The sequence below is a fragment of the Amia ocellicauda genome, chromosome 1, assembly GCF_036373705.1.
Source record: "Amia ocellicauda isolate fAmiCal2 chromosome 1, fAmiCal2.hap1, whole genome shotgun sequence".
NCBI lineage: Eukaryota > Metazoa > Chordata > Actinopteri > Amiiformes > Amiidae > Amia > Amia ocellicauda.
This window is the reverse complement of record NC_089850.1, coordinates 50,872,339-50,882,279: the sequence shown is the minus strand read 5'-3', so window position 1 is coordinate 50,882,279 and position 9,941 is coordinate 50,872,339. Positions and strand designations below refer to the sequence as shown.

General features: G+C 44.6%; 1 protein-coding gene across 1 annotated transcript in view; it reads right to left on the bottom strand.

Moving 5' to 3' along the window:
• Window positions 1-2,969: 2,969 nt before the first annotated feature.
• The window catches only part of igsf9bb (immunoglobulin superfamily, member 9Bb), a 163,825-nt gene continuing 156,853 nt past the window's right edge, over window positions 2,970-9,941 (bottom strand). The window contains exons 20-21 of the mRNA XM_066708218.1: window positions 8,378-8,505; window positions 2,970-6,410 (exon numbers count right to left, since the gene is read on the bottom strand). Coding sequence (XP_066564315.1) covers window positions 6,196-6,410; window positions 8,378-8,505 — 343 coding nt within the window. The 3' untranslated portion in view covers window positions 2,970-6,195. The remainder of the gene's footprint in view (window positions 6,411-8,377; window positions 8,506-9,941) is intronic.

Genomic DNA, 9,941 nt, shown 5'->3' with positions numbered 1-9,941 from the left:
GCTTGCTGGTGAGGCACGGACAGAGGTCAGCAGGAGGGCGGGGCTGCTGCTGCCTGGGGGCTGGCCGTCTAGGCCCTGCAGATTTTCTGCAGACCTGACCCAGAGGTGCTGCCTGGAGGTATACTCTGGTGAGCTGTAGCGACTGCTCTCTCTCCTGGAGGGAGTGCACCAGCATGCCCTCCACGGACGGTCCAAACGTGAACTGAGATGGGGGCATCCATCATAAGAACATAAGAAAGTTTACAAATGAGAGGAAGCCATTCGACCCATCTTGCTCGTTTGTTGTCCATTAATAAGTGAGTGATCCAAGAATACTATCCAGTCTATTTTTAAATGTTACCAAATTTTCAGCTTCAACCAAATCGCTGAGGAGTTTGTTTCACATTGTAGCAACTCTCTGTGTGAAGAAGTGTCTCCTGTTTTCCATCTTGAATGCCTTGAAGCCCAATTTCCATTTGTGTCCCCGGGTGCGTGTGTCCCTGCTGATCTGGAAAAGCTCCTCTGGTTTGATGTGGTCAATGCCTTTCATGATTTTGAAGACTTGAATCAAGTCCCCACATAGTCTCCTCTTGATCCTGTCTGCGTCTGGAACTCGCCTCGCCAGGGACAGCCCAAGTTGACTGCCTGCCACCACAATGGCAGCCAGGTATCGGCAGTTTGCTTGAGCACCATGGCACATGACCATTACCAGCAAGTCTGGCGCTGCAGCCAGTAGGCTGTGGGTCCCCCGAAGTTGAGGTCCTTGCGTTATAGGCTGAGCAATATAGAGGGCCAGCAGGGACTCTGTATTGCGGAGGCGGGCCGCCTGGGCTCCAGCCTCATATGCTTGGTGGAGCATTGCCTCTGTGACCCTGCACTGCCTGTTAGGACAGGACAGGTCCCTCGGGCCACCTGCGCAGTAGGGTGCTGATCTGATCCATCCTGGTGTTGCCCCCTGTCCGCGGAGCTCGCACTCCTGTGCTGGCGTCTCGGCAGAGACAGGAGTGATGGCGGTGAGGAAGAGGAGGGGGAGGGGGCCCGGGGACGCCTCTCCACGGGCCTCCCTCTCTGTTCCCTAATTATCACGGCCAGCAGTGGGGCGGGTGCCTCAGCAGTCACTGGCCTGACAGAGGAGACAGGGTGCTGAGGGTCAGGTGGAAGGAAGGATCCACTGAAGCCCCACCCCTACTTGGAGAGGAGGACAGCCTGACGCGGCTGCGATGTCGGTGTCCAGGACGTGACTGGGACCCTGCGTGTGCCTGAGTGGGGGTGGGGCCCACAGTTGCTCTACTGCCCTGGTCCGGTCCCGGACAGAAGGGGCAGACCACGTCACTGCTCCAAGGGGGTAATGTGCGGTGGCTGCAAATGGTACAGAGGCGGGGGTGGGAGGAGGAGGAACGGGGTTTCTCCATTCCATCAGTACCGTGCACAAGCACTGCTACGTAAGCGTTCCGTAAGTGCTCCGTTCAGCGTGGGTACCGAAGGCACACCAGCAGCCGAGGTGCTCTCGCGACAGTGGAGTGCCTAGTGGAACTTGCCATTGTAAGTGTGTCTCCACTGGTAACACAGCACAACACAGCGGGGGAGGGGCACTACACTCCAACCACACGTTACTGCACTGGGGCAGTGGGTTGAAAAAACAGGGAACACTACAACCGAGTTGTGCCTTTTCTTTTGTGGCAAGAACATCGGAGGTCCCGAGGAGTGACACCAAGCACTGCTGAAGTGCGCCGATCAAAGCATTGCACACTGCAAGTGTCGCACGGGCCATACAGGTCTACTGGACACTGGATGCCGCGCTGTTTGGGATCCAGAGGGCCCGCAGTAGTAAAAGCACCAGCCGAAGCGGGGCTTAACACGCAAGGAACACTACCACAGATGAGTGAGCACAGAAGAGCACAGAGGAGCTCAATCCAGAAACTGGAAGAGTGAGACCTCCTACAGCCGCAGTAGCGGGCTGTAATGTGGGCGTAAGCCAGCAGAGGAGCCCCTCTCGTGGGCGAGGTCTCTTACGACAAACCGGCCGGCCTTGGCTACTACTGCCGCAGCGTGCGCTCTCGCTGTGGAGGAAAAAGTCCCGTGGACAAAAACCAACACAGCGAACTAGTCTGAATAATAATATTAAATGACTAGTAGTCGTATGTAAAAAGCTGAAATGAGCCGAGGCGCCGACGGACTTCCATGGCGCGGATGGTACAAAACATCATGGCTAATTTTAATAAAATAAAATACAGCGATTACATAGTAATGTAGCGAATCGGTGGGTGGATGATACTATTTGTACTACTAGCCAGCTGAAAAATGCAATTTCTGTTTTTTATTCACAAACACAGAGGCTCTCACCTATCTGGAGAAACCAAGGCGAAGGGCAAAAAGTGGAAGTCTCTGTGCAGACATCACCTTTTATAAAAACAGGGAGTGGAAGGGTCCTGTTTGAGTGACGGGCACAGGGGCCAATGGCAGCTTTGACAGACAAATCTCCTCGATACGTTCCAGTGAATGCGCACTGAAAACCCGTCCCCTTTGGCCAGTGCTTCTAACTCAAAAGATAACATACATATTCTGAAGCTGGAGATTTCAAACTGTGTATAAAAAGCTACATCTCATCCAGTTGTATTGTTTTGCACATCCAGACTAACTCTCCTTTCTCTAGGATATTCTCCAGGTATCAGCTTTTCTCAAGCAAACAAAAGGCTCTTTGATCTACTTTTTAGAATATTATTTTATCATAGAAAAAAACTAAAAACTAAAATATATAAAAAATTGAGAAAGTAAAAAATAAATTTAAAAAAACAAACTAACAAAAAAACATACAATCATCACCTATTTATTCCACACTCCTCTGTCATGCATAAACAACAAAAAATACTTTCCTATAAGAAAAAATATATATTTTATAGCATGTTGCTGTTAAAACAAAACCAAATTCTATCTATATATTTATATGTGTATATATATATATATATATATATATATATAGCCCAATCAGATCTATTTTTTCTGCAGGTCAGTAAGAAATAGATGTCGGAAGTATATACAATACCCTTGGTCAGTGGGGAAGACCCTGGTCCTGGCCAGCCAACAGAGTCTGGTTTATGTTTCATCCAAGCCCTTGATAAAACTCAGTATTTGGGCTTTACTGGTCAAAACAACCATTTGTTCTGGGTATGTAGTAGTGAGAGATTCAGGGAGACATATATAATCTGCATGACTGTGGCTGGCCAGGAGCAGCGCTTAGCCACCACTGCTCTCGACCAAACAGTAAAACTCTTCAACAGGATGGAACAAAATACATTCCTGCCCAAAGAGGGGCCTACGCCCTTTTCTTTTCACACATTTGACTGTCCTTCAGGCTGGAGGGGTGCAGGGCTTAGTGTCACCAGGGCTGCAGCATCCCGGGGGTTTTTGTTTTGGGGGTTTTGCCCAGCTCTCAGACACATGCTCTATTTTTATTGTTCTTCTTTTTTTTTAATTTTGCAGGGATTGTACCTTGAATCAGAGTCATGTTTGAAGTAGAGAAAGAAAGACTCTCGGGTGGTGCTCACCTACAGAGGGCTGCCTGGCCAAATCAAGTGGGTTTGAGACCTGAAGGCAAAACCAAAACCACAACGCCTTGCTGCCCTGGACGACAGAGTGGGGCAGGCCTCCAGACTTTTGGACGAAAGATGACGCCAATTAGAAAGCAGTAAGTGATTTGGGAACGAGCAATCTCTGACAAAACCAACCCTGCTCAGTCACCATATGGCTCTCTGCCATTCACACCTCTGCTGCTTAAACTGTAATTAACCAGAAGAAGAAAAAATAACTTAAATGCATCCAGTGTGCAGAGGTTCACTGAAATGATCTACTCAATTGATCTCAGCAGGATAAACAGTCTAGTAAATCACAGTATTTTTTACTGTGATACAGATTAGCTGCCACCTCAGCAAACAGCATTTGACTGATCTTCATGTTGTTTGGAACGCCTTAAAAGAAAAGTTCAGCTTCAGCAGCTCTTCAGTTAGCTGCGATGAGAGCTATTGGCGTAATGTTCTAACATACATGTAAGTAGAAATTACAATAATAATCATAACAATAATGATAAAAAAAACAGATTCAGTGTTTGGTTTTTAACCCAATAATTGGAGAAAATCTACCCTTTCACTTTCAGAATCATGCCAAGTTGATCGAATCACACCCTAACTGTGCGAACGTCGGCTTCCAAACCTTTGCCAAGCATGCATGTGCCAGAAAAGGAACCGGAATATACATAAGTCACTTTACTAACAAATCCATGCTTTTGTGAACCCCAGATTAATTTGGTATTTCTCAGGGCTTCCGTGACATGAGCCAGTAAGTACAGTGGAAGGAACAGGCCCCTGGATTAGATGTATCAGCAGTACACCCCACTGCCCTGGACCAGCCTCACGGGGCAATCCTGGCTCGACATCCTCATTTAGACTGCTTGCCATTCAGTCTAGATATGTAGATTCCTCTACTTGAGGAAATATGTCTTTGTAAAGAAATTAATAAGCACCATCTGATGTGAAGAACAGCACAACCAATACAAATACAAAAAAACAACAACAAAAAAAGTACCAGGTAAGGATGGCAAGCATTTGTAGCCCCACTCGCCCACAGAGGGTAGAATAAAACCAAACAAAAGTAAGGAATAACTTTCCTTCTATGACTGTCACTGAGGCCTATTCATCAAGAAAAGAAACAGTCACTGTGGCAAATAAAAAAATTGGAAAGTTTTCAGTTGCCTTGATACTTATTGTTTTGGACTTTCAACCAGCAACTCTGCATTTTTTGTTTTTAAAAGGAAGGGGCGCGAGGCTATGAACGCTGCCGTAGAAGGCTGTTCGATTCATTTTCAGAAGAAACAAAAGCAATAGAGGAGGACTACAGAGGCAAACTGTTAAACTGAGCACCACTTTAACTCGGGGTGTTCCAGCTCAAGCCCAGACAAGGACTTTTAAGCTCCCTCGATTTAAAGCCGAGCTCTCTCATATCTATATAAAAAATACTATAGTATACTATGGCACAAGATCTTATCCTCCTCACAGTACAGTACTTGTTGAGTGTTTTTTTATGTTGTTGTAAATATTGGGAGCTGTAGTGTTTTTGGCATTACTATAGTACTTTTTCACCATGCAGGATTAGGGGCTTTCTTAACAAATCAGCGTGCTGGGGAATGCAGAGAATAGTCCCCGTGCACACCAACACTTTGAGTAAATAGCCGAACAGAGCAGGGTAAGTTTTTGTTCCAGTGCAATTTTCATTTTCCAAAAGGAAAATTAAAGATGGAATTTCTTCAGAACTAGTTCAGCTCATCCATATATATTTGCCTTATATTGTAAAGAAATGTAGACAGAATTTGTTGGCAGCTCATTCTTCTCTATTTTATAGTACAAGGAGTAACATAAAAATCTCCAAGCTTCTTTGACATGCTGAGTAAAACAGCAGTGAACAAGCTGATTAAACCAATTTTTCAAAGTGCATTGGATTGTGATACACTTGTATCTGGACTGTGACTTCCTTCTTTATGCTGACATGCTGGTCAAATTACACCATACTCCACTTGTGTTTTGCTTTGGATAGACTCTACCTTCCGAGTGGAAATAATGAACGTGGCGATTATGTTTTCAAGTGCTTTCACGTTCAACAACTAAAGTTCTGCAGTATAGCGTGCAGTATTCTGAGGTATTCGCTGCGTCTTAGAACAATCCTACATTCTACACTTGAGCTTAACATCTTTTTGGAAATGCACTGATGCACGTAAGTTTGTCATAGGTGAAAGGCAGCCTGGGAGATAGGACTCCTCTTCAGGCTCTGAAGACACTGGAAAAGAATCCAACATAGGGTAATACTGTAATTAATTAATTGTTGAAAGTCTTTTTTTTACTGTATTTAAATTTAATTCAAAGATAGACGAATTTCCCCAATATGGTTTGTGCAGAAACAACTTGAAGTTTGTGAGAGCATAAGCACTGGTTCTCTCCATTGCCATCTTGTTTGCACAGTAATTGCACTGGAGTAAAAACTTAGCAGGAAACTTAAGATTAGAAATGGGAATGGGGGGGGGGGTCGGTGGCAAATTTGTAGAAAAGAATATTGGGAAGAACAACAACAACAAAAAAAGACGTAAACGTAAACTGGTAAACCGTTGTTCTTGGCAAGATCTGGCAGATCCAAAGGGTGTCCGAAGGGTGGCTTGGGGAGCAGGTGGAGTCTTCAGAGAAGGGTGGCGTGGTCTGGGTCGGCTGTGTCCATGCTGGCCAGGATGGCCTTCTGGTCCTCGGGACGTGGGCGCCGGTACAGCAGGGCAGAGAATCGGGCATACGGGTCCTGCCTGGCTGGACTTTTCTTCTTCTTACGGAGGTAGAGAACTTCTGCGGGCTGGAGTACCTGAGAGGTCTGGGGCTGCTGGGTCTGAGAGGTGGGTACACCTGGGGGTGGAGAGGAAGGGAGGAAAGGATGGAAAGCAGAAAACAAAATGAGTCATGAGGGAATCGAGTCCCTAGAACATCCAGGAAACTGTCTGCACTGCATCTGCGACCTTACAGCTTTATGCCTGCAATGTGAGACCAGGGGAGAAGTTCATGCTGAATCAGGAGAGAATAATCCTTCAGTGTCTCCCCTTCCCCCTTTTCCTTTATCTCCTCTCTGACAAGAGGATGCAGCAGTATCATATCCCAGGATTGTAGAGTATTAATACATTTGGCTCAGCACCACACATTTTGACACTGCCCGGTGACTGCGATACCAAAAAAACCCAGCCTATGTCTGTTGTGCATCTTGGTCAGGAGGTGTTTGATGTTCAATCACGACTCCCCCTGGGGTGCTACACTAAAGTCCAGTATTATTAAGGTAAGCCAGAGGTTACCTGGGCTAGTGCTGTTTCACTTTACAGAGACACAGTTTTGTTTTGTTTTGTAATATCTAAGGATGGGTTCTTAATATCTAAGGATGGGAATGTTCTCCTTCTGTCCTTCCTCCACCACCTCCTGCTTCACCTCCCCGTCACGAGCGAAACCAAACCCCTGCAGTGAACATCGCATGACGTGGTGGCTCCCTGGCAGTCTGCCCACTCTTCCTGGGAGGCAGCTGTCAAAGTGTTCTCTGGAGCACTGGGGGCGGAATCAAGCCAGTTGTCCTCCCCATCACAATAAACAGCATCAGTACCTTTTGGACCTCCAGGTTTTTCACAGTGCAGCTGCCGTGGCTCCCAGTCACCACCAAACATTTACCGTATGCCAACATAATACAGTTTAATTAAGAGAATGACTCAATGACACTGCCTGTTAATGGCCAAATAATGATCAGGATTAGACAGCTGTAAGTAGGAAATGAGTAAGTATGGAATGTATCAACACATGATTTGGATAGGAAGATGTTAATTTTAATTTCCAGCACTGATTTTTTGATGTTCACTGTGTGTGTAAACACTGTTAAGGGAGAGACACAGAGAGTGTGATGTCATGGAAAGGTTTTCGGAAGGAATTAAAGCCATGGTGCTGATTTGTTCCAAGCAAGCTTGTTATTTTACTACAACTACTGGAACGTTGTAGTTTATGTGGAATTGTTTGGTTTGGTTTTTACAAATGATCACATGATACCTTTCTCAGACTTCAGTGGAATGGTGGTGGGAGGTCAGAATCACCTGGTGCATATATACAATCTGACTGTGGCCTGAAAAACAGGAATTGTGTCATTAAAACTACAGTGACAGCTGCACGTCCCCAGCCCAGTGCTGCTGACTGATCCTCTGCTGGGTCAGTTCTTCTTCAGAAGAAGGTTTAATCTAGAACAAAAGTGTTGTTTTTCTGGAACCTCAATAAGATGCCATCCGAACCCTAGACTGGCTCCGGCCCAGATTCTGACAGACTCCAGAACCAGATTCAGCATCTAAATACAGGCATCTTAGCAAACAAGCTGAGGTTGTCTTTGTCCATCACCCTTCATCATTTTGAAGAGATCTCTTCAATCTCAATAAATCACCACCTGCCTCAGACTGAGGGCTAGACCACATCAAAGATTTAACCGCAAACTGCAAAACCCACAAAACCAAAGATTTATTGTCCGAAACTTAATGAATCAAGATTTACATTTATAGGGAACAGGTTTATATTTTGTGGTTATCAGTTTAAATCTGGAGGAAATTAAGTCAGTAAACAGTCAGTTAATTAATTTTATTCCTATGCTGATCGGAAGTCAAATTAACAAAACTAATTAAAATTTTTTTAAAAAAATTAACTCTAATACTGGCAACCACCTTTGTAAACACCAATTTAAGACTGACAATCACACTCCTATTTATTTTATTAAAGCTTATGGCCCAGTCTGTAAAGTATAGTCCAGCTAAGAGTGAAATCCCCCCCCCCCCAACTGACATGCAGTAATGTGCGGCACTGACCTGTTTTTCTCCTCGATTTGGAATTGTTGTTGTTCACGGCCATCTTCTTGGGTTTTTTAATCCGTTGGTATCGCAGTGCTTCATACCTCTCAGACCCTGCAGGGGCACTCAATGCACCTAAACGTTTCCTGGGGAGAGAGAGAAATAAGGCAAAAAAAAAAAAGCCAATAAAAAAAACACCTTGCATTACTCTGTGATCCACCATTAGGAGAAAAGCTCCAGTTAGAGTCATAGCGGGGCACTGTTAAAAAGGAGCAGCATGTCAGGCCCCTCCCATTGTTTCTGGGGCAATAACCCTGTGCAGGGCACTTCTGACAACCTACAAATCAACTGTTGTTATCATGTTGTCTACTGACATCAATCCGTTACATCAAAATGTGCCATGGTGTTATATCATGTGCTACAAATCTAACTCAAATCCTCTTTATATGGACTGGTGACCTTCTTAAGCTCTTATGGCAGAGCTGTGAAGACTGGGATATGATCTGAGTATAAATGTGCACTCATTGGTTACATAAAGACCACTCTTTTGAGAGAAAATATTTTTCAAAAGCCAGCTGTTACTTTTGTGTGCCAGAGCAGGTAGAAAACAAACAAACAAAAAAATGTATTTTTCAAAGAATTATCCCCCTTAGGTATAATTTCTCTATTTGTTTCCCTTTCACAAAGGCAAGGGCAAATGTTAAGAGCGTTGTTTAACAACAAAACATCTGAAGGTCGGGTAAGGGGGAGAACTAATCAGTTATTGCGGTGTTTCCCAGAGGGATGATATGGCTAGTGAGACTGTCTGTGTGTCTGTGTATGTTAGACTGAATTTGCGTTCATCCACTTCGAAATCTGAGGCACTTAAGTCTGCAGACTCGTCCAAAAAAGACTAAAAACAAAACAAAACCCACACACAACCTTCATGAGGCATGGGACAGACAGCACAACAGTCCTGCTGCTGCTCTAGCTGTGGAGAGAAAGGTCAAAGGGCATTAGCAGAGGGGGGAAACACAGCTGAGCAACAAAGCATCATCGATATGTGTTCATAGACATGGATACTTGTCTACAATGGGCTTCACCATGCTGACAGGGGGAGAGATGGCGGGAGGGGAAATGGCTGCTTGGGAACAGTCACAGAAAAAGAAATAAAAGCACTCGGACGACAAATGTAACAAGAGTTTATTCAGAGATTTTCATTTTCTTTTTTCTTCTTTTTTTGGTTGTTGGGGGAATTGAAGAGCAATATTTAGCAAAGGCATGCATGGCATTTTGCACATGGAACAGGACTTTAAAGGGGAATACTTCTGTGAAAACAACTCGTAAGGCATTGCTATCCAAACCAAAATCGCCGGCAAAGACAGCTGGGTTCCTTATAAGAAAACTAAAACAAATAATGCTTTTCTGCATTATTCGAGAGAGTGTGGTGCATCTGCTTTATTGGAGATGCACTTGATTTGAAAGATAAAAAAAATATATATAAAAATGGATGTTCTGCATGTGCTTCTTTCCAATTATTTCCAACAAAAAAATAAACAATCAGCCTGTATCATTAATCTGTAATGAGATGAACACCTACAGT